Here is a 25810-nt window from a genome sequence, read left to right as displayed (position 1 = left end):
TCACCATCTTTGCAGGCATCATGAACACTGACAGAACTGCTTGGACTCTGCAAATCGCCATGCACAGCGGTGTTAAGGGAGCATTCTGTTGGGTGGGCCAGCTCTGCCCTGGCCCTCCTCTGTGTTTATGCCCAGTGTCTTCCCTGAACCTTAATACTCACTTGGAGGATGACCCAGTGTCCTCCTTTGGAAGCTTTCTCCAGTGCCACTTCTGCCACCGTCTCCTGACCTTGTCCTAAAGACACATTGTGGAATTTTCCAGAGTCAATTGTAAAGCCAAGTCTTTTGCCTGTGGGAGAATGGTGAGAGGAAATGTCTATGAAGGAGGGTGAGAGGAGCCTGGAATTCTGTGGTCTAATGCACATCTGTGGTCACCGAAGCCATCTTCTGAGTGACTTTCCTGAAGAATCCCAAAGAAACTTCTGTTGTATCCACAAGCAGCATTTTGAGCTCTCCACAGCTGCCTCATTGCAAGCATTAGAAAAGCCTGTGGAAGCCAGTTCCTTTGGTTTTATGATAATAAAGCTTTTGACATTTTGATAGATGGCAGGCATTGTTATGGAGCTTTATAAACTCTTGCAGGAGTAGCAAAGCATTTCTCTCATAAAAAGGAGCAACATGTGGTAGATATCACATCATTTTTTTGAATGGATCTGTTCATTGGGTAAATGCACAAGCCTCTCACCTTGTGAGACTGCATTTAAATTGAGCACAGTCAGGTCACAGCTATATTAACCTGGTATTCTTGGTGCAGGCCGTGGGGAATGGTAATCCAGAACACAAAGGCGACAGTGCCTTGCGCAATCAAATACACTTGCTCTAATGACCATTATTTAGTCACAGGGGGCACAAGATTACATGAGCATGTGGAAAATTGCCCTCTGGCCCTCATATAGTCAAAAGGTGGAAAACAGTACAAAAGAAACTTGCATTATGCCAGCCACATGAATGTTCCATTTCAACATTTCTTCAGACTACAGTGTTATTAGCTTTACATTTTCCATACACCCAATCTTCAACAAATTAAAAAAAAAATAAACTAAGATCACTGTGAACTGAAAGGAAGGGCAGGGGTGGGGGTGAAAGGGAGGGAGGGAGAAGGGGCAGGCCAGCGAGCCTCCCGGCCACTCACCAAGAATCTCCAGGTCTTTAAGGGCATCTACCCCCGGAGACAGGATGAAGAATACGGGGGTGGCTGGGCTGCTTTCTTCGAATGCTTTAACTAAGTCCAATCTGGTCCTCTCCACATACTTCGCACCCAGTTTTTCCTCTACAAAATTTCTATAAAAAACAAGAATACAAAACACATGATCAGTGGTTTTGACCTTGAAAAGAGTCACCATTTGGATAAGCTTAAACCACACAGGCACACGATAGAAGTAACCAGGTTTATTACATGGGATGTCTTGTTAGAATAACAATATGAATCCAGCTAGATGTATGCGGTAGGTGTGTCAATGAAATCCTTCTTTTCCTTAGAAGCTCTGAAAATCAGAAGCCTACATTCCATTTTGGGGGGCTACTGAGACCCCCCTGAGTGCCATCAGCTGTCTGCTATGGCTTTGTATCCCCCAAATCCCCTGCCAGATTCCCCCATTACTTATTAACAGTTCATTAGATTTGCCACAGTGCAATTTTCCAGCCTGCTGGGCTTCTCATGAATATACAAATGCTTTTTGGGGTGTTTCTAACACAGGGAGGCTCAATTAAGCAAGGATTATTTTCCAGCAGCATCAGATTTAGCAGAAAGTAAGTACTACTAAGCAGAATTAACTTGTAAAGTAGAGTTCAGCAGAGGTTTCTGCAAAGGGAAAATTGGCTGAACTAGACAAAGCAAAGGAAAAAACCTGAGGCACATGAATATTACTGAAGAAACACAATAGGGAAGGAAGTTGAGAACTCTTTGGTTGGTGAATTCAAATTAGAATGAGACTTGTGTGAATTAAGCAGCACATTACCATTTAGAAGCCAAGAGGGCAAAGAAAAAGGACACTTAAACCAAGATGTAGACAAGGGTTTCTGCTTTGAAACTGTACTGGTTGTAAAGTTATAGGGACTATGAGTGACTCCATGAAAGGAATGCATTTTTGTTTGACATGCAAAATCTTCAGAACCAAAATGCCATCACTGAAAGAAAACGATGGAAATTACACTTGGAAAATGCATGAATGCATGTTCCTGGCCTCTGAACTCTGCTGACACCCATTTCTCTTCCAGGAATATTTCCATCAGTCCCCTGTCTCCCCTACTGATTTCAGAATTAAGCTTTTTTGGGAACAATGTGCTGAGTCTGCCTAGCACATGGTTTAGTGTTTAGCAAATTTTAACAGTAGCAGTGATTATAATATCAAAATCTCAGCAGAATCACTCCCCATCAAAATGGATGGTAAATACTTCCACCAGATCCTCCTAACTCTTCAGACTACATTTCCTCTATGTTAACTAATACATGTTTCCAAAAATGCTGACCACCCCACCTGAGAGCATACGTCATTCTGTCAGGGCGCATTGCTCTCAGAAGAATCAGCTTCTGTATTAAAGTTTTCTTCTTCCATTCTTGAGGTAATTTTTCTTTTTCTGGACACTCGGATTCTACCCACTTCCTCCACTGCTTGGCAGATCCTTCCACATCTCGGTCTATGCCTCGAAATTCTTCCATGACGGCAATTGCCTGTAATATGATAGGGAAACAAGTAGGAATGGTGTGAACGATACTTTATAGTTTGAGAAGAAGACTTGTGAATGTATCTAATCTTATGTAAAAAAACTGTGCTGGACAGTGTTCACTCTCCTCTTCAGATTTCCATTTTTTTTTTTTTTTTTTGCTCTGCTGAGAGGGTAAGCTCAAAGGACACTTGAGCTAAGTTCCCTGGTTCCCTGACCTAGTTGGGTTTGGCCAACAGAAAGCAATGGCAGGAGCCTGGAAGACTGGAGAAGAGAGAGGTGGGGGTACTTCTGTCAGAGGCGTTTGAACCAGAGCAACTCCATCTTGAATAGGAGCTGGGTAAATTGAGGCTGAGACTTGCTGGGTTGCATTCCTAGGAGGTTAAGGCATTCTAAGTCACACGATGAGATAGGAAGTTGGCACAAGATACAGGTCATAAAGATAAAACAGCTTGCAGTAAGGAAGCTGGCTAAAACCCAACAAAACCAAGATGGTGATGAGGGTGACCTCTGGTTGTCCTCACTGCTACACTGCACCAGTGCCATAACAGTTTACAAATGCCATGGTAACGTCAGGAAGTTACCCTATAAAGTCTAAAAAGGGGAGATATGAATAATCCACCCCTTGTTTAGCATATCAACAAGAAATAACCATAAAAATGGGCAACCAGCAGCCCTCAGGGCTACTCTCCCTATGGAGTAGCCATTCTTTATTCCTTTATTAATACACTTGCTTTCGCTTTACGGACTCACGCTGAATTCTTTCTTGCATGAGATCCAAGAACCTCTCTTGGGGTCTGGATCAGGACCCCTTTCTGGAAACATTTCTACCCCAGCTCTTTCTCGTGGGAATGTGGTTTGGCAGGGACTATGTTTCTCTGCCACAGGCCACAGATCCTCTACAGTTGGCTCTCTCCCATAACTTCATTTCTTATGAAGTTCCAGTAACTGTCCTTTTCCTCTTTTTTCCTTCCCCATCCCCTGGTTGATTTCCTAATCCTTCTTGCCCATACTATGAAAATAGACTCTTGGTTAAACTTTCTTCATCACCCTTTTGAATGTGCCATCTGTTTCCTGTTAAGACCCTGACTGATACACATTTGAACTTGAATTTTGAATTCTAAAGTTACAATCTAATTACAAATACTACTTTAAAAAGTTGAACATATATAAAAATAAGAGGTAACAGTTATTTCCAATGCACAGAAATGTTTCCTTCTTAGAAAAAAGAGTAGGGCAAAGCTTAGCATATGTTGAACATCATTAAGATACTCCAGATCCTGGAAGAATTAACTTCTAACAATAGGGCCTTTGACAGAAAAATGCAATGAGGATTGATAATTGAGGTTTAAGACAACTGTCACTTTTTTCTCTAAAATATTCTGTTTTTCTTAAACATTTTACAATGAGAATAAACGACTCTATTGTGGTGTAATTTAAAGAACTATTTAGAAAAATGGCGAAACGATTTAAAAAGAAAACAAAGTAGATTTAAGGAAAATTTTTAAAATATTCATTTGTATCACTTGGCTTTTATCAAAGGTCCCGACAGATTGTACATATTTATTAACTTTTCCACCCATACATAAGCCAAAAGCTCCTTTACATCTAAATGAGAAATTAACCAATTGAATAATACAAAGATTAATAACATCACATTATATAGTGCATTTCTACAACTGAAATGGTGCTTAATACATCACCTGTATTGTTTAATGTTTACATTTCAACACTGGAGAGAGCTAATATTTTAAATAAGATCCAGAAATTGAGAAACTGTATTCCTAACATACCTTGATAGCACTCCATGACTGAGAAGTTAGGAAGTCAACGGGACTCAGATGAGTGTGTTCAACTGTGAATCGAAGCAGGAAATCCAATTCAAGGGGGTCTATCTCTTTCTTTCTCAACAAAATCTTGAGAGTAGACAAAATTGAAAAGGATTATTAGGTTTACATGAAAATCGTCACACAGGAAGTAGTCACACATTTAACAGACATGACTGACTAGGCAGAACCATACCTGCTGGGAACTCCACTTGACATCTGTTCTACTGTTGAAATAGGGAATCTTAGATTATGTCAATGATCTCAAAACCATGATCAGAAATCTAACAGGAAATAATTATGAAGGCCGATTTATTCCAATTCTAACACCTATCACTATTAGCAACATATTTAAAATATGCATTCGTATTGTTTTATTATTAGATCAAACTTGTCTTAACAGTTACACAAAATGAGAAAGCCTCCAGTGACAACAGATTAAATTACTAAACAGAAGGTAGAGCCAGTATTATTAGTTAATTCTGGTATAGTAGTTATTCAATAAACTACAAGGTACATGAAGGATTTTTTAATATGTAAGATTATATTGAGAAGAATGAGAAAACCTTTTATAGGTATAACTAAACACATTGTGAAGTGGAATAAACTTTAGACATTCTGGTCACAGAACTGATAAAAAATCCAAAGTATATTTTGGAGAGTACAAATGAAGTATTCCTAATTTCCATATAAAAACCATAACACCCCACAAAGCTAAACAGGTAAAATTTTTGAGCTTTATATTATCTTAAAATTCCAGATATTTTCAAAAGGTGTTATGAGTGATAACATGCATTAAAATATTTTATTAGATATTATTTTTTCTTGAGTTTATTTCAACAAACAAGTAATTATCCATATAGTTATGAAACTTTGATTTATATAGATTGTCAGGACTTGAGATTATGACATAGCTATGGCTTCCAAGGGGAAGTTTTAAATAGATGTTCATGTCATGTATTATCATCCTTGGTCTTTTTCTATTAATGAGCAGTACATACAAAACAAGTATTTCATGAATGTAATCCCAGCACTTTCGGAGGCAGAGGCAGGCAGATCATGAGGTCAAGAGATCAAGACCATCCCGGCCAACATGGTGAAACCCCGTCTCTACTACAAATACAAAAATTAGCTGGGTGTGGTGGTGCACGCCTGTAGTCCCAGCTACTCGGGAGGCTGAGGCAGAAGAATCGCTTGAACCTGGGAGGCAAAGGGTGCAGTAAGCTGAGATAGCACCACTGCACCCCAGCCTGGCGACACAGCGAGACTCCGTCTCAAAACAAACAAAAAAACAAGTATTTCATTGTGTAATGCCTTGCTCCTGTTTATTACATACATAGTTCATCATTAGCTGCAGATGTGTATAAAGTGCCTTCTTTGGCACACACAGAATAGGTAAGACATAGACCTTTCCTTCACATTTGCATAGAAAAAGACGTAAAGCAAAATGGCTGATAAAAGGACAAAATCTGCTTATTTTATCTAGGAATGTGGGCTGCAAGGGTTTCTTTTTTCTTATCACGAACCTTTTTTTTTTTTTTTTGAGACGGAGTCTCGCTCTGTTGCCCAGGCTGGAGTGCAGTGGCGCGATCTCAGCTCACTGCAAGCTCTGCCTCCCGGGTTCGTGCCATTCTCCTGCCTCAGCTTCCCAAGTAGCTGGGACTACAGGCGCCTGCTACCACGCCTGGCTAATTTTCTGTATTTTTAGTAGAGCCGGGGTTTCACCGTGTTAGCCAGGATGGTCTCAATCTCCTGACCTGGTGATCCACCCACCTCAGCCTCCCAAAGTGCTGGGATTACAGGCGGGAACCACCGCGCCCGGCCATGAACGCTTTTATTTAAACAAAGTCTTTCATAGAAATTCATGTGAAAAAGGAAAAAAAAAGGAAGCAGGTTTCACTGAAGGTGTGGGTAAGAAACCTGGAGCTCTCTTTACCTAGTCACTGCTGTCATTTTCTTAATTTTAATTGACAAATAATAATTATATATATTTAAGTGGTACAGTGTGATGCTTCGATACATGTTTATATTGTAGAATGGTTAAATTAAGCTAATTCATATATCCATCACCTCACATACTTATCTTCTTTGTGATGAGATTTAAAATCTACTCCTTTAGCAATTTAAAAATATACATTATTAATTACACACAATGAAAAAAAGGAAAATTCAGTCATTTTTGACAACATGGACGAACCCAGTCGCTGTTTTGTAGGAGCCCAGCTCCACTCGGATCTGGACTCATAACCCTGATCTCAAAGAACCTTCCTGGTAGTGCCTGGAAGTTTTTCTACAGGACCCGAGAAGGTGAGAAGAATGTCTCATGAATATTTTTCAGGGTGACCGCTGTGGTAGGAGCATAATGTGTATACCCACCCCACCGGCCCCACTCCCCAAACCAAAGCACTGGGACCTAGGAGAAGGCTGTCACATGCCCAAGTTCCCTGTGGGAAGCAAATTCCCCTCATGCCACCAAGGGCTTCCAAAAAAAAAAAAAAAGTCTATTATATTTTGCTTCAGCAGAAATAAAATATATAATAAACAGAGGCATCTGCCTTTGGTTCTGGGGATCCTTTTTCAAGTAACTGATCTCCTTACCTGAAAAGCCATCTGGGACAGGAAGGTGAGCTTGTCCTTCTCAAACAGCGCCTGGCTGGTGTAGAGGAAGACAGCGTAGGTGATGCTCTCCATCAGGACAGAGATGCGTCCCTGCATGTCTTCCACCTTGTCGGCCTGCTCGATCGCTCTGTGGAACAGCACGTTAAAAGCCTGGGAAATTTAATGTGACCATTAACACGTGACAATTGGTGCCTGGATGTCTAGCTAGCCCCAGATACACAGGGCAACAGCTGAAGGTTTATCTATAGGGAGTGAGAATGAGGCAAAATTTTTAGGAGGATTATAGTTTCTGGCACATGGTACATGCTCATTAAATGTTTGCTGTCATTACTGTTATTATGAATATGATTCCATGAAATCCATTCAATCTCCTTCCAAGCAATTGAATTGCATCATTTTCTCTCCTTCCGCCCATGTACTTAAAATAATATTTTAATATTTGATTGTGGTAGGATACACGTAACATAAAAGTTACCATCTTAACAATTTTAAGTGTACATACATTCAGTTCAGTAGTGTTAAGTATAGTCACATTCTTGTGTAACCACAAGAAATGTGGAATTTTTTTCTCATGAACATAAATTATACTGTTTAATGCAGATTCAAGGCCATACGTTTTTGGGGGAGTAGGTTTTACTTGCAGTACAGATTCTCTTCACGTAAGATTACAAAAATACAACACAATATGATGAGCCCAATTTAAAAATTACATGCGGCAGTCCATACTAACACACACAGCTCCCAAAGAGGAACAAGAAAAGCTAAATCCAGTGTCACTAGGATGCCAGAGCTTTTTCATGTTGCAAAACTGAAGCTCTGCACCCATTAAACAACTGTATATTCTCCCTTCCCCGCAGCCCTGGCAACCACCTTTATTCTACTTTCTGTTTCTATGAGTTTGGCTATTATAGGTACCTCACTGATGTGGTTTGGCTGTGTCCCCACCCAAATTTCATCTTGAATTATAGCTCCCATAATTCCCATGTGTTGTGGGAGGCACCTGGTGGAAGATAACTGAATCATGGGGGCAGTTTCTCCCATACTGTTCTGGTGGTAGTGATTAAGTCTCATGAGATCTGATGGTTTTACGAGGGGAAATCTCTTTCACTTGGCTCTCATTCTATCTTGCCTGCTGCCATGTAAGAAGTGCCTTTCGCCTTCCACCATGTTTGTGAGGCCTCCCCAGCCACGTGGAACTGTGACTCCATTAAACCTCTTTTTCTTTATAAATCACCCAGTCTCTTGGGTGTGAAAACAGACTAATACACTCCTATAAGCAGAGTCACAGTCTTACTGTGACTGGCTCATTTGAATTAGGATAATATCAAGGTTCATCCATGTTGTAGCATGTATGAGAAATTTGTTCATTTTTAAGGCAAAAGAATATTCAACTGCATGGATATACAACATTTGATTAATCTGTTCATCCACTGATGGACATCTGGGTTGCTTCCACCTTTTGGCTATTGTAAATAATGCTACTATGAATTTGGGTATTTGGATATCTCCTAGAGACATTCTTTTGATTCTTTTGAATAAATAGCTAGAAGTGGAATTGCTTGATCATATGGTAATTCTATTTGTAATTTTTCTGAGGAATTGCTACACTGTTTTCCATAGTGGCTGTACCATTTTGCACCCCCACCAAAAGATTCCAATTTCTCCACGTCATTACCAACACTTGTTATCTTTTTTTTGATAGTAGCCATTCTAATGGGTGTGAGGTGATATCTCATTGTGGTTTTGAGTTGCATCTCCCTAAAAATTGGTAATGTTGAGTATTTTTTCATACGTTTGTTGCCTCTTTTGTTTGAGACAAACTTTCATTCTGTCATCCAGCCTGGAGTGCAGTGGAGTGATCGTGGCTCACTGCAGCCTCAACCTCCCGGTCCTAAGCAATCCTCCCACCTCAGCCTCTTGGGTAGCTGAGACCACAGGCATGTGTCATCACACTTGGCTAATTTTTGAATTTTTTTGTAGAGACAGGGTTTCTCTGTGTTGCCCAGGCTTGTTGATCATTTTTATAACATCTTTGGAGAAATGTCCACTTATGTCCTTATTTTAAAATCTGGTTATTTGCTGTGTTTTGTTGTCATTGTTCCCATGTACTTTTGGGATGCTCTTTGGTCACCTCTTCTTCCTTTAAAGATCACTCTTGATATTTATTACTCTCATTCATGCCTTGGTGATAATGGCGTTGTATGAATTGCTATATCTCTCTATATAAATATAAATTTGAAAAATATATCTATATATATAAATAGCCATCAATATAAAAATATCTATTTATTTTTGGATGATAGGGACCAGAGACCACAGATTAATTCACCTTGAAGTATGTATATTTGAGTGAAAGTAAAATCCTACAATGACAGATATATACAGTAAACATTGGTAAGAAGGCATTAACAAAGTATAGCTTGAATATGTCTTATCTGAAATGCTTGGGGCCAGAAGTGTTTCAGATTTTGGATTTTTTCAGATGTTTGAATATTTGCAAATACACTATGAGATGTCTTGGGGATGGAACCAAAGTTTAAACACAAAAGCATTTATAGGTTGGGCTTGTGGCTCATGCCTGTAATCCCAGCACTTTGGGAGGCTGAGGCAGGTGGATCACCTGAGTTCAGGAGTTTGAGACCAGCCTGGTCAACATGGTGAAACCCCATCTCTACCAAAAATACAAAATTTAGCCAGGCATGGTGGTGGGTGCCTGTAGTCCCAGTTACTTGAGGGGCTGGGACAGGAGAATCGCTTCAACCTGGGAGGTGGAGGTTGCAGTGAGCCGAGATTGCACCACTACATTCCAGTCTGGGTGACAGAGTGAGACTCCATCTCAAAAACAAAGCAAAATGAAAAAAAAAATTCATGTATGTTTCATATACACCTTATACACATAGCCTGAAGTTAATTTTATACAATATTTTAAACAATTTTGTGCATAAAGTGCATGAGGTCAGGTGTAGAATTTTCCACTTGGGGCATCTTGTCAGCATTCAAAAAGTTTCGGATTTTGGAGCATTCTGGTTTTTGGATTAGGAGGCTCAATCTGTACTAACCTGATATTTACACTTTCTTAAAATCAGTTTTTCGTTTACATACTATAAAATGTGCCTATTACATGCACAGTTTGATGAGTCTTGACAAATAGATATATTCTAACAATAACCGTAGCAATCAAGATAAAGAACCTTTCTACTTACATTACCAGAAAAAGTTCTCATGTGCCTATTTACAGCCTATTCCCACCATCATCGCCAGCCCCAGTCAATTACTGACCTGCCTCTGTCACTGTAGAATAATTTTGCCTTTTCTATAATTTCACATAAATAGCATCATATGGTATATACTCCTCGGTATCTGGCTGCTTCTTTTCAACATAATCGTTTGGTGACATATCCATGTTGTTGTGTGTACCAACAATTCATACCTTTATGTTTTGAGTAATAGCCCACTGTGGGAACATGCAAAATCTGCATGACTATTAATGTGTCAGTCCTTTGGATTGTTTTTAGACTTTGGCTTTTATGAATAAAGCGTCTATGAACATTTGTTAAGCTTTTTGCAGGCATACATTTTTATTTATCTTAGGTAAATGCCTGGAGTAAAAGTGTGAGATCATATTTTATAACTGTATATTTATCTTTACAAGAAACTGCCAAACTGTTTTCCAAAATGGTTTATTGCATTCCTTCCAGCAATGTGAGAGAGCTGTAGTACCATATCTGTGCTACACTTGCTATTAAGAGTCTTCTGAAACTTTAGCCATTCTGTGGGACATAGAATAAGACCTCATTCTGCTTTTATTTTGCATTTTTCTGATGCCTGATGAGCATTTTTAATGTGCTTGTGGATAATTCATATGTGTTATTATATGTCTGTTCAACTCTTATTACTGAGTTGTACAAGTTCTTTTTATATCCTGATACAAATTCTTTGTTTTATATATATGTATTGAGAATATTGTCTTTGCTTGTCTGTGGCCTACCTTTTCATCTTCATATCTTTTGAAAACCATAAACTTTTAAGCTTGATAAGGTTCAATTTATTAAGTTTTTATTTTCTATTGTGTCCTAAGAAACCTTTGCCTAACTCAAAGCCCTCTCTTATTTTTTTCCTAGAAAATGTATAGCTTAATAAATTCATTTTGAATTTTTTTATATAGTATAATAGTTTGAGGTTTATTTTATGTCATGTGGATATCCAATTGCTCCAGCACCATTTGTTGTAAAAACTATCCTTTCCTCATTGAATTGTCTTGGCACCCCTACTGAAAATCAATTGACCATGCATTTGTGGGTGTACTTCGGGATTCTCCAATCTGTTCCGCAGATCTATGCATTTTTCTTCAGGCCAGTACCACAACATCTTGATTCGTGTAGATATAAGTCTTAAAATCAGAAATTGTAAGTCTTCCAACACTGTTTTTTTTTCTTTTTCAAAATTGTTTAGCTATTTTAAGTCCTTTGAATTTTCACACAAATTTTCAGGATAAGCTTGCCAATTTCTATCAAAAGTAAAAAGGAAATGTCTTCTGGTATTTTGATTGGGACTGAATTGAATCTATAGATCAGTTTGGAGCGAAATGACATCTTAACAATATTGAGCATTCCAACTGATGAACATGGTGTATCTATTTAGTTAGGCCTTCTTTAATTTTTCTCAATAATATTTTGTAGTTTTTAGAATACAAACCTTGCATATATTTTATTAAAATTATTCCTAAAAAGCTTCATGGCTTTGGAAGCCACTGTAAATAGTGCTAAGACACTGATTTTATTTTCCACTTGTTTCTCATGTATAGGAATACAAGGTACATTGTATATCAACCTTACATCCTGCAACCCTGCTAAAAATTCACTTCTTAGTCCTGGCAGGGTTTTGGTGAGTTTCTTGGGATTTTCTATAGACATAATCAGGTCATCTGTGAAAAAACAGAGTTTTTCTTCTTCTTTTAAATCTCTTGCCTTCTATTGTCTTACTGTACCGACTGTAACTTCCAGTGCAGCGCTGAATAGATGTGCTCAGAGAAAGATATCCTTGTCTTGTTCCTGATTTTAGGGAAAAGCATTCCATTTTCAACATTAAGTATAATGTTGGTGTAGATTTTTTCTAGATGCATTTTATCATGTTGAGAAGTTACCGTCTATTCATTAGTTGAGAGTTGGTTGTTTATTTTTAACTCATTTGTTGAAATTTTTCAAGTTCTTTGCATCAACTGAAATGACCATATGAGCTTTTTTTCTTTTATTCTGTTAACTTATTAATTACACTTCGTGATTTTTGAATGTTAAACCAATTTGATTCTTGGCATACATTCCACTTGGTCGTGATACATTGTGCTTTTTATATATGGTTGGATTCAATTTGCCAACATTTTCTGGAGGAGTTTACCAACAATGTTTACAAGGGGGACTGCCCAGTATTTTTCTTTTATTGTAATGCCTTAGTGTAGTTTTGGAATTTGGGCAATACTGGGCTGACACTGATGATTTAGTTTTACTCTTCTCCTCACACATGGTTACTTTCAAACTCCAACCACACTGTGCTTGTTAGAAGTTTTGCATACTAGTTCTGTACTGTTAGGAAACCTGCTAGTTATGCTTGATCCTTTCCTCTTTATTATTGCCCATAACCAGTCCATCTCCAAGAGCCAATGATTCCAGCTTCAAATCATATCTCAGGTCTGTTCACGTAACTCTGAGTCTTTTGTCATCACATCAGTTATCTGCCTGAAATCTTCCAGTGGCTTCTTGTTGCACACAGAATATAATCCCCAAATTCCACACACAGTGGTCTACAAAACTCTGTGTGATTCAGTCTTTCCCACCTCTCTAGATTCATTTCTTGCTACCTTTCCCCTTGCTCATTACCCTGCAGCCACAGAAATTCACTCACTACCTGGAATCCCTGAATTCTTTCATCTCACACATTCCTGTTTTCTCCAAACGCTCTTTACATAGCTAAGTCCTACTTATCCTTCAGAAATAAACGTTACTTCCTCTGGGAGGCCTTCCCTGAGCCCCCAGTAGAGCAGCCTCTCCACCTCTATCATTCTGTCTTACAATACTTTCTACTTTTATAAACAAATGTATGATCATAAAGGTGGAACTATATCTACGTGTACATATATATCTATATGTATCTACTATAGATATACCTCCACCCTTATGTTTTGTCCAAAACTATACACTCAAGTGACAAGCATCTGACATGACTGATCATAATAAACATTTGTCTAAAAACGGATGAACAGATGAACAGAATGAATGAGCACTGCCCAGCAGGCAGCAGCGTGGTACAAGGTATGGAGCATGGGCTTTGGAAACAGTTACAGGTTGAAATGCTGGCTCTTACAATAACAAACGTAAATTCTTGGGCAATTTATTTAAAGTTTGAAAATGTCATCCTTATTTTTTAAATGGGGATATGATATTTTTTATTGAGATGTAATAGGATAAAGAATGAGCCAAAGTATAAAAATGCCTTGCATGTAATAGTGACTTAATAAATAGTTGTTCTTATTATTTTTCTTTCTTTAGCAAAGAAATGAGCATTCTCTTTCCAAGACATATTTTCACAAAGACAAAATAGGAGCCTCAAGGAAAATTCCCTTAAAGAGTCTGCTGGCCAGGTGCGGTGGCTCACGCCTGTAATCCCAACACTTTGGGAGGCTGAGGCGGGCAGATCACGAGGTCAGGAGATAGAGACCATTCTGGCTAACACGGTGAAACCCCGTCTCTTCTAAAAATACAAAAAATTAGCCAGGTGTGGTGGCGGACGCCTGTAGTCCCAGCTATCCAGGAGGCTGAGGCAGGAGAATGGCGTGAACCCGGAAGGTGGAGCTTGCAGTGAGCCGAGATCACGCCACTGCACTCCAGCGTGGGTGACAGAGGGAGACTCCGTCCCAAAAAAAAAAAAAAAAAAAATTAAGAGTCTGCTCAGGAGCAATACACCAATATAATATGATGCCGTATGCATAGTTTAATTACCTCAAAGCCTTACTGAAAATTATAAATGAAAATTCCTGAGAATAAGAATTTTGCTTTTGTTATTTTGTTAACCAGATCCTCATGACTCCTTACTGGGTACACCGATGGCTTAAAAATACATTCTGGCTGTGCGCGGTGGTTCAAGCCTGTACTCTCAGCACTCTGGGAGGCCAAGGAGGGGAGATCATTTGAGGTCAGGAGTTCGAGACCAGCCTGGGCAACGTGGCGAAACCCTGTCTCTACTAAAAATACAAAAATTAGCCAGGTGTGGTGGCGCACTCCTGTAGTCTCAGCTACTCAGGTGACTGAGGCATGAGAATTGCTTGAATATGGGAGGCAGAGGTTGCAATGATCACACCACTGCACTCCAGCCTGGGCTACAGAGTGAGACTCTGTCTCAATAATAGTAATAATAGTTATTATTATTATCAATAATAAAATAAATTCCAATTTTCCAGAAACAAATTGAACTCCTGAAGTTTTCCATATTTCTTAGCTCATTCAGCATTACCTTCAAAGAGAACTGGTAGAGGGGGTTGATTTTTTGGAGGTCATTAATAACAAAATAAAGAAGAGATGCTCTTGCTGCCACTGGTCTGTAACATTCTCGGGCCTCGTTGATTTTTCTTTCATTTTCTTTGGCTTCAATCACCTATGGTGGGATCAAACAAAATAAGTAACTTGTTTACTCTTCATATTCTCTACGCATATCCAAGGAATGGAAGGACGTACCTGAAATGAAAAATTGTGAGTATTAAAATAGATAACATGCATGGCATCCATGTGCTCGAGCTTTTCTAAAATGATTACATTCATATTTTAAAATAATTTTTTTAATAAACTGAGTTTCAGTGAGAATGGACATAACTCTAGTGGTTTTCTAGGTTACAGATTAAACAAACCTAGTTGTTTTCAGTTCTACAGAATTTGAGTAATGTCACCTTCCTGCCTCCCCTCTCTCTTTCAAGGCTTAATAACCCAGCTATATCACCTCCCAGGGATGGCTCTTAAAAGTCTGCTGGGTCAATTCAATGCCAATAACTTCATTAGGCAACAAAGCATACAAAAGCAGTCAAGGTCAATAATATACCCAGTAACTTATGCTTACTAAAAAGCCTTAATATAGAGACTCTCATGCCTAATTCTAACTTTGCACTGGATCATCCATATGTCCATATATTTCCATTTAGTTTATCTTTATGTATTAGCCTCCGGGTACATTCAGAGAGATAATTAAAAAAGAAAAACCACCACCACCATCAACCAACATATCAGTTTTACCCAAGGCTCAAATATCTATTTCTTTTATCTAGGACTACTGCTGGTCCCATAGGATACAGTATTTTCCCCAACCTTCTCTATAGAGTTGACTCATAATATTTGTGTATAAAAGGAAATAAAATGTAGGGCAGAGAAGGAAGTCACTACATGGTGATATATTAAGAAGATAGGAAGACACATTTTAAGAGACAATTAGAAGTTAACTTCAAAGCTAAGTTAATTTACTTAATTGTTCTAACTTTACCATCTTAGGAGACACCTAATATTCACTTACTTGAAAAGACAGAGTAATTTGGGATTCCATTTCCTCGCTTACTTTAAGACAAATATAAAGGATGCGTAGTGACACAGCTTCTGCTGGGTAATTAATAGATTACTTAGTAATAAGGATATTCCAGAAAGCAAATAAGGGTCTAATTCACACTGAAACAATGGCATTTTAAGGGTTAACGGTCATTTGTGAAAGTCCAAAGTGCACATCACACATAAGGCATATTGGGACCCACGTTGGACATTAGCAGGAAGCCTATTTAATAAAAATTTCTACTGGCTTTTAGGAAATGTCATTTTCCTGGGGTGAATAGTGCATTTGAGTACAGCAAGAGATTATCCTTTGCTCAGTATCCTGCCACAGCAGGCATGTAAACAAAACTTTCACTCTAAGAATTTCTTTAAAATGTCCAACAGCTTGGAGAACCTGCAGAGAAACTGTAGGATATGAGTTTGGAAGAGCCGGATGCTAAGGCTTTTCAGATTTTCAGCCATAGAAGCCAGCAGGCCTCAGCTTTCTTCACATTTGGTCACCCAGGAAAAATAATAGCCGGACAGTGTCTAATTTGAATGAGATCTCTATGGAATTAGGAGAAGTACACATTCAACCATCTCCATCTCCATTTACAATCCTACACAGTCCAACTGCAGCTTATTAAATCACCTGAATTCCACACACTGGTCCTCTTAGAGGAATTACCAAGTCTGATTACAGTGCCCACCCCATATGTCTCATTCGAACAGACCATTAGAATCTGCCAGGCATCCTCTGCCCTTCCTACCTTGCGCTCTATCTCTGCCGCGGTGGCCTTTGTTGCCTCCAATCTCTCTACCAGTTTGGTGTCATCCAGAAAGCTTCCCTCTGCCGCAGAAAGGCGCAAAAGGAGATCGTCTTCCAGATACTTGAGCTCAATTTTAAAGTCATTTTGGTGCTTTGTCAATACCAACTAATAAAAACCAAGAAAAGTGTGGGAAATGGTGGTTAAGTACTTTTTTTTTTTTTTTTTTTTTAGAGGAAGTCTTGCTCTGTCCCCCAGGCTGGAGTACAGTGGTATGATCTTGGCTCACTGCGACGTGTGCCTCCTGGGTTAAAGCGATTCTCCTGCCTCAGCCTCCCGAGTAGCTGAGATTACAGGTGCCTGCCACCACATCCAGCTATTTTTTTCTATTTTAGTAGAGACGGGGTTTCACCACGTTGGTCAAGCTGGTCTCGAACTCCTGACCTCAAATGATCCACCCACCTAGGCCTCCCAAAGTGCTGGCATTACAGGCGTGAGCCACTGCGCCTGGACAAGTACATGTTTTTAAACCAGAGTTTCCTTAATCACAAATTTCATGGAATCAGTATATAATAAAACACTCTTAACATTAAAATCATACCAATCACAATTTTTAGAAATTCTTTAAAAAACTTCAGAAGGTATGTTAAGATCTAGTTGCACTCCAGGGTGCAGAGTATAAATGCTTAACAATAATATAACATCATGAACCACAGGAAGAATCTGTTTAAGAAAACATCAGAAACTTCTGGTTTCTGCTCAGACATATAAAGGCTTAGAAGTCTCATTTCCGTTCTCAAAATAGGAAAAAAACTCATCAACAATTCTTCCTACATACATCAGAGAATGGAGGTCACAGGACAAATTGCCATCCTAAAAACAGGCAAACACAGAGAATCACAGCTTCTAGGGAACACTGACATGCAAGTAGAGCTTGAATTAAAACTTCAGAGGGGCCCAGTCTTCGTAGTCTCTACACTTCTTTGAGTTTTACCTCCAGGAAATGCCATCCGGTTCTTACAGTGAAGGTCAGATAAAATCTACATCAGCTCTGGGCTAAGGATGGGAAAAGTAACCATTATGACATAAGCTCAGAGGGAAAGTAACCATTTTAAATATGTCCAGAACTTTCTGTTCTCTTTAACCAAAGCCTGCCCACAAGGGAAACTACTTGGCCAGTGCCTAATATGACCTGGATGTATTAATCTGTTCTCAAGGTGCGATAAAGGACTTCCTGAGACTGGGTAATTTAAAAAGAAAAGAGATTTAATTGACTCATAGTTCTGTATAGCTGGGGAGGCATCAGGAAACTTATAATCACGGTGGAAGGGAAGCAAACATGTGCTTCTTTCCTTGGCGGCAGCAGAGAGAAGTGCCCAGCAAAGGGGGAAAAGCCCCTTATAAAACCATCAGATCTTACGAGAACTCACTCACTATCACAAGAACAGCATGGAGGAAACCAATCCCATGATTCAGTTACCTCCCACTGGGTCCCTGCCACAACATACGGGGATTATGGGAACTACAATTCAAGATGAGATTTGGGTGATGTCACAGCCAAACCATATCACTGGGGAAGGCAGAATTCCTGTCCTTTAAAAAAGGCTAAGTAACTCTTCTGAAGGCCACATCCCAGTGATTCAGGGCTCCTAAAAAACCCTGAGATTTAATTATAAGATAAAAGAATGCTTCCCCTCCATAATATCTTACCAACACATTGACAGACTCCAGTATAATATCAGTGGATTATAACTGAGAGATTTGCAAAGCACAGATTCTATTTAAAAATCAGTTTTTAGGGAAACCTAAGGACAACAAGGGAGACAAAAACAAGGACACCAGGTAAAACTGAAGCTAAATGAACATGAAACACAGCCTTAACTCCTAGCCCTAGAAACATAAAACCTCACACTAAAACGCTATTTACTTTTGTGACAGTTATCTAATACATCATGTCTGGTTTTCAAGGTTTTCAACAAATAAGTACAAGGTATACTTAGAGGCAAAAAAAAAAAAGAAGAAGACAGAACACAAGCCTCAGAACAAGACTCAGATGTGGCAGAAATTTTGGAATTATCAAACTGGGAGTTAAAAATAACTACTTAATGTGCTAACGGGTTTAATGGAAAAGTGAACACCATGCAAGACCACATGGGCAATGTAAGTAGAGATAGAAACTCAAAGAATGAAAAGGAAATGCTAGAAATAAAAAACAACCTAACAAAAATGAAGAATTTTTTTTTCTTTTTCTTTTTTTTTTTTTTTGAGACAGAGTCTCCTCTGTCGCCCAGGCTGGAGTGCAGTGGCACCATCTCGGGTCACTGCAAGCTCCGCCTCCCGGGTTCACGCCATTCTCCTGCCTCAGCCTCCCGAGTAGCTGGGACTACAGGCTCCCGCCACCACACCTGGCTAATTTTTTGTATTTTTAGTAGACATGGGGTTTCACCGTGTTAGCCAGGATGGTCTCAATCTCCTGACCTTGTGATCCGCCTGCCTTGGCCTCCCAAAGTGCTGGGATTACATGCGTGAACCACCGTGCCCGGCTGAAGAATGTTTTTGATGGGCTCATGAGTAAACTAGACACAGTGACAAGAATCAGTATGCTTAGACATATGTCAGTAGATACTTGAAAAAAAAAAAGAATAAAAATTAAAAAGGAAAGAATATCCAAGAACTGTGAGATGCTTACAAGGAGAAGAAAGAAAAAAAATGAGCAGAAGAAAGATTGGAAATAATGGTAGCTAAAAATTCTTCAAAATTAATGAAAGATACCAAACCATAGATCCAGGACACCCATAGCACATTAAGCAGGATAAATGCCAAAAAATCAACTCCTAGTCATTTCATATTCAAACCGCATAATATCAAAGACAAAGACAAAATCTTGAAAGAGTCCACAGGAAATAAATTACCTTATCTACGAAGGAACAAGGATAAGAATTACATGGAACTTCTCTTGAGAAACTATGCAAAAAGGAGAGTTGAGTAAAATATTTAAAATGTTTAAGGAAAAAAACAATCAACAAATAATTTTGTATCTTATAAAATTATCCTTCAAAAGTAAAGTGTAATAAAAGCTTTCTTAGACCAAGGAGACTGAGGGATTTTGTTGTCAGTAGACCTGCCTTACCAGAAATGTTAAAAAGAAATTTCTTCATAGAGAAGAAAAATGATATAGGTCAGAAACTCACATCTATGTAAAGAATGAAAGAGTACTAGAGAAGGAGTAAATGAAGATAAAATGTTAGTTTATTAATTGAGCTGTCTGTTCAAAACAGTAATAATAGCATATAGTCACTGATTATAACTCATGGATAAATGAAATGAATGAAAGCATTGTTATAAAGGATGAGAGGGAGGAAATGAGAATGTCTATTAAAAGATAACTGCATTAACAATGAGGCAGTAGTGTTATTTGAAAATGGAATTAGAGGCTGGGCATGGTGGCTCATGCCTGTAATCCCAGCACTTTGGGAGTCTGAGGCAGGTGGAACACCTGAGGTCAGGAGTTTGAGACTAGCCTGACCAACATGGCAAAATCCCATCTCTACTAAAAATACAAAATTAGCTGGGCATGGTGGTGCATGCCTGTAATCCCAGCTACTCGGGAGGCTGAGGCAGGAGAATCGTTTGAACCCAGGAGGCAGAGGTTGCAGTGAGCCGAGATTGTGCCATTGCACTCCAGCCTGGGCAACAAGAGTGAAACCTCATCTCAGAAAAAAAGAAAAAAAAGAAAAAAGAAAATGGAGTTAGATTAGTTGTAAATGTATATTGCAAATGCTAAGGTAACCACTAAAAATTTTTTTTAAAGAAATACAATTTATACTGTACTTATATATAGCAATATATTTTGCTAAGAGAGAAGAGACATTGGAATCATATAAAATGCTTAAAACCAAAGAAGGCCGAAGAGAAGGAAAAGAAAAATTATTACAAATACAAAATACATATATCATATTGTAATATATAAATATTACAGCTATATATATAGAGAGAGAGCAAGTGAGCGAGAGCGAGCACGCAATATATATAGCTAAGACAGAAGACACTGGAATCACAGAAAGTGCTCAATTAAAACCAAAGATGGCAGAAGAAGAGAAAAAGACAAAACTAGTGAGAAACAAGTATAATGAATAAAAACCAATAAAAATACGGTAGATATTGATCTAATTATAGCAACAATCTCTTTAAATATGAATTATATTGACATAGTAGATAAAAAACAAGACCTAACTATCTGTCTATAAAACCCACTTTAAATATAAAAATTAAAAGTAGAGAGAGAGAGAAAGATGGAGAAAGATATATCATGCTAACACTAATCGAAAGAAAGCTGGGGTGGCTGTATTAAGACAAAGTAGTTATCAGAATAAGAAAAATTATTAAGAACAAAGAAGTGCATTACATAGTAAAAGGGTCTACTCTCCCTGAAAGCATAATAGTCTTTTTTTTTTTTTTTGAAACAGAGTCTCACTCTGTCGCCCAGGCTGGAGTGCAGTGGCGCAATCTCAGCTCACTGCAAGCTCTACCTCCTGGGTTCACGCCATTCTCCTGCCTCAGCCTCCCGAGTAGCTGGGACTACAGGCACCCGCCACCATGCCCAGCTAATTTTTTTTTTGTATTTTTAGTAGAGATGGGGTTTCAGCATGTTAGCCAGGATGGTATCGATCCCCTGACCTCGTGATCCGCCCATCTCGGCCTCCCAAAGTGCTGGGATTACAGGCGTGAGCCACTGCATCCGGTTGAAAGCATAACAATCTTTAATGTGTATGCACCTAATAATGGAGTGTCAAAATACAGAAGGCAAAAACTAAGAACTGCAAGGAGAAATAAACAAGTCCACAATTATAGCTGGACAATTCAAAACCCTTGTATCATAATTGACAGATACAGCAGGCAAAAAATCAGCAAGGATATAGTTGAACTGTGCAACATCATCAATCAACCGGATCGAATGTCACTGACAGACTACTTCATCCACTTACAGAAGAATATACATTTTTCTCAAGCTCACATGGAACATTTGCCAAGATGGACCAAGCAACACACCAAAAAGGTTTAAAAGAAGAGAACTCATACAAAGTATATTCCAGACCACAACAAAATTAAATAAGAAATCAGTAACAGAACGCTTAAAATTCAAAAATATTTGGAGATTAAACAACACAGTTTAAAATAACACATGGGTCAAAGAAGAAGTCTCAAGAAAAACTTAAAAATATTTTGACATAAATGCAAACAAAAATACAACATATCAAAATTTGTGAGATTCAGCAAAAGCAGTGGTTAAAGGGAAATTTATAGCATTGAATGCATATATTAGAAAAGTAGAGAAGAAAACCTAAAGGTATTTATCTAAGCTTTTACCTTAGAAAATTAGATAAAGGAGCAATGTGAACCTAAAGCAAGCTTATAAATACATAATAAAAATCAGAGCAGAAGTCAGTAACATTTTAACCAGAAAATCAATAGAGAAAATAAAATCCAAAGCTGATTATTTGAAAGGATCAACAGAATTTATAATACTCTAGCCAGGCTAGCCAAGAGACAAGAGAAGGCACCAATTACTAGTATGAGAAATGAAAGAGGGGCATAAATACCAATTCCATGAATATTAAAGGATAATAAAAGAATCTTATAAATCATTATATGCTTACAAATTTGATAACTTAGATGAAGTGAATTGATACTTTGGAGGGCAGAATCTACCAAAAATACATACATAATCTGAAAAGGCCTATATGCATTAAATAAATTAACTCAATAATTAATAACCTTTCAAAACAGAAAGCACCAGGTCCAGATGATTTCACTGGAAGAAAAGAGTTAAGGGAGAAATAGTATCAATTCTCTACATTTTTTCTAGAAAATAGAAGCAGAGGGAACATTTCCTATCTCATTCTATAGGGCAAGCATTACCCTAAGACCAAAACCAGATAAACCCATTACAGGAAAAAACAAAAAAACTACAGACCGATATCTCTGATGAGCATAGTTGTGAACATCCTCAAAAAATTAGCAAGTCAAATCCAACAATGTACAAAAATAATTAAACACCATGACCAAGTGGGATTTATTCCAGGTATGCAAGTCTGGTTCAAAAGTGAAGTAATGATATATAACAAGCTAAAGAAGAAAAATGTAGTCATATCAATAGATGCAGAAAAAACATTTGATAAAATTTAACAGTAATTTAATGATAAAAAACTCTCAGCAAATTAGAAATAGAGGGGAACTTTCTTAACTTGATAAAGAAGATCTAAAAGAAGAGAATCATAGCTAACATTGTACTTAATGGTGAGAAGCTAGATGCTTTTGCCGTAAGATCAGGAACGAGGCAAGGTTCCACTCCTACTCAACATTGTATTAGAAGTTCTAACTAATGCATTAAGACAAGAAAAGGAAATTAAAGGTATATGGAATGGGAAGGAAGAACAAAAAAGTGTCTTTGTTCACGCATGACATGATAATCTATGTGGAAAATCCCAAAGTATGAACGTAAGGCCTCTTGCAACTAATAAGCAGGTATAGCACATTTGCAGGATACAGATTAATATAAAAAAGCCATTGCTCTTCTATACACCAGCTTTAAACAACTGGAATTTGAAATTTAAAACACAATGCCATTTACATTAGTACCAAACAACTGAAACACTTAGGTATAGATTTCACAAAGTATGTTGAAGATCTGTCTGGAGGACTAAAAATCTCTGATGAAAGAAATCAAAGATCTAAACAATGGAGAGATATTGCATGATCATGAATAGGAAGTCTCAATATTGTTAAGCCATTCTGAATATTGTGAAGCCATTATTGTTAAGTCATTCGTTTCTGAAATTCAACACAATATTATTCAAAATATCTGTACATTATTTTATAGATGTTGAAAATCTGATTCTAAAGTTTATATTAAAAATCATAAGATCCAGAATCATCAAAAATATACAGAAAAACAAAGTCAGAGAATTGACACTACTTGGCTTCCAGAGTATCAAGCTACAGTAATCAAGGCGGTGTGATATTGATAAAAGGACAAACAGATCAATGGAATGAAATAGAGAACGCAGAAATATGAATAGATCCAACTGATCTATTCATATGAAATATGGCCAACTGATCTTTAACAAGGATCAAAGGCAATTTAAGGGAGAAAATATAGTCTTTTCAACAAATGATGCTGAGACAACTAGATAGCCACAGGCAAAAGAATGAAGGTGAACCCCTACTTCACACCATGTACAAAAATTAACTCAAAATATACAACAGAGCTAAATGTAAGAACCAAAACTACACAACTCCTAAGAGAAAACATAAATCTTCACCAACTGTCAGTTAATGATTTCTTAGATATGATACCAAAAAACAAGCAAGAAAAAATAAACTGAACATTACCAAAATTAAAAACTTTTGTGCTTCAAAGGACACCAACAAGAAAGTGAAAAGACAGCCCACAGAATGGGAGAAAATTTTTATAAGTCACAGATCCAATAAGAGTCTGACATTCAGAACACAAGAACTCCTGCAACGTTTTTATGCTAACATAAAAAAAAATACTATTTTCTTATAGGTCTGGTGGTGCCTTGATTACAGACACGGTCCCTGATCCAACTTGGCAATTAGTGCACAAGGCAGCAAGCCAGCGGTCCTTTGAACTCTGACTTGGTGGATGACTCACTCCTGGCATGTTGCAGTTCCACTGAAAGTGAGCACATTTGTAAGGCGGCCTCAGGGAACCATATCCACTCATACCCAGCCTTGATCCCATGGCTGTCTTTGCCTACATGGCAACTGCTGCAGTGGCAAATCCAAGTAAAGCAGCCTCACAGAGACTATGAGCATGGACCAGAATTTCTTGCATGGGTTAGTAAAATATGATTGCTGGACCCCCAACCAGAGTTTCTCATTTAATGGGATCTGGGGTGTGGCCAGATAATTTGCATTTAAAGTGTATTTGTATCAGCACCAGCTGATGGTGATGCTGCTGTTCCAGGACCCCCAGTTTGAGAACCACTGATTTATACCAGGGTGGCAATCGTTTTCTGGAAAGGGCCAGAAAATAAATACTTTTGGCTTTGTAGGCCATAAGGTATCTGTTGCAACTACTCAACTCTGCCATTATAGTGCAAAAGCAGTCATAGACAATATGTAAATATATGAACAAGTCCGTTTTTTGTTTGTTTTTGTTTTTGTTTGAGACAGAGTCTTGCTCTGTCCTCCAGGCTGGAGTGTAGTGGCACTATCCCGGCACACTACAACCTCTGCCCCTGGGTTCAAGTGGTTCTTGTGCCTCAGCCTCCTCAGTAGCTGGGGCTACGGTTGCACACCACCACACTTGGCTAATTTTTTGTATTTTTAGTAGAGATGGGGTTTTGCCATGTTGGCCAGGCTGGTCTCAAACTGGCCTCAAGTGATCTACCCTCAAGTGATCCAGCCTCAGCTTTCCAAAGTGTTGGTATTACAGGTATGAGCCACTGTGTTTGGCCATGGCTGTGTTTTAATAAATTTTATTAACAAAAAGAGGTGGCAGGCCAAATTAGGCATGGAAGCCACAGTTTGCAGACCCCTGATTTATACTAAGAAAAAGTATTCTAGCTTACTTTTTCAAAATATGAATAATGTTGTTCATCTGTGTGAAGAAATCCTTTCAAGTTCCAAAATGTAGGCCATAAATCTCTAACATCTGAAATATAAATCCTTGTTTTAATTCTTAATATATCTCATTTAAATTTTTGAGACACACTATTGCCAAATTTGCCCAGGTTAGCACATAAATTCTTTTTATTTTTCACATCACCGTTTCAATACTCAAATTTATTGTTAGAAAGCTGGGCACAGCATGGCCGCGTGTGGTGGCTCATGCCTGTAATCCCAGCACTTTGGGAGGCTGAGGCTGGAGGATCACAAGATCAGGAGTTTGAGACCAGCCTGGCAAATATGGTGAAACCCTATCACTACTAAAAATACAAAAATTAGCTGGGCGTGGTGGTGCATGCCTGTAGTCCCAGCTACTCGGGAGGCTGAGGCAGAAGAATCGCTTGAACCCAGGAGGCGGAGGCTGCAGTGAGCCGAGACCGTGCCACTGCACTCCAGCCTTGGTGACAGAGCAAGACTCTGTCTCAAAAACAAAACAAAACAAAACAAAACAAAAAAAACCTGAGCATAGCATTCCTTTATAGTTTTTAATCTGTGTGTAGTTATATGCCTTTGTCTTCTCTTACTTGCCTTTTATCTTTTATTCTTCACTAGTTCTTATGGAAATATATCTACTATATCACTTCCTCACCCCTTCTTGCCAAAGAACTAGCTTTTGTATTTTGTTAATCTTTTCTGTCTATTTTCTATGTCAGTATTTTCTGATTTTATCTTTATTATTGCCTTT

At 38.3% G+C, this 25810-nt stretch overlaps 2 protein-coding genes across 3 annotated transcripts in view; one reads left to right on the top strand and one right to left on the bottom strand.

Annotated features, from left to right (window-relative positions):
• The window catches only part of DNAH11 (dynein axonemal heavy chain 11), a 358159-nt gene that overhangs the window by 32850 nt on the left and 299499 nt on the right, over nt 1-25810 (bottom strand). The window contains exons 67-73 of the mRNA XM_055115753.2: nt 16435-16599; nt 14613-14753; nt 7089-7259; nt 4458-4580; nt 2478-2671; nt 1133-1281; nt 162-289 (exon numbers count right to left, since the gene is read on the bottom strand). Coding sequence (XP_054971728.1) covers nt 162-289; nt 1133-1281; nt 2478-2671; nt 4458-4580; nt 7089-7259; nt 14613-14753; nt 16435-16599 — 1071 coding nt within the window. The remainder of the gene's footprint in view (nt 1-161; nt 290-1132; nt 1282-2477; nt 2672-4457; nt 4581-7088; nt 7260-14612; nt 14754-16434; nt 16600-25810) is intronic.
• Nucleotides 1-25810, top strand: part of CDCA7L (cell division cycle associated 7 like) — a 131726-nt gene that overhangs the window by 79257 nt on the left and 26659 nt on the right. The gene's annotated exons all lie outside the window — the stretch shown is intronic.

The sequence above is a fragment of the Pan paniscus genome, chromosome 6 (genome assembly GCF_029289425.2).
Source record: "Pan paniscus chromosome 6, NHGRI_mPanPan1-v2.0_pri, whole genome shotgun sequence".
NCBI classification, from domain to species: Eukaryota; Metazoa; Chordata; class Mammalia; order Primates; family Hominidae; genus Pan; species Pan paniscus.
Note: the sequence above shows the minus strand (reverse complement) of the source record. Positions and strands in the feature narration are given on the sequence as shown.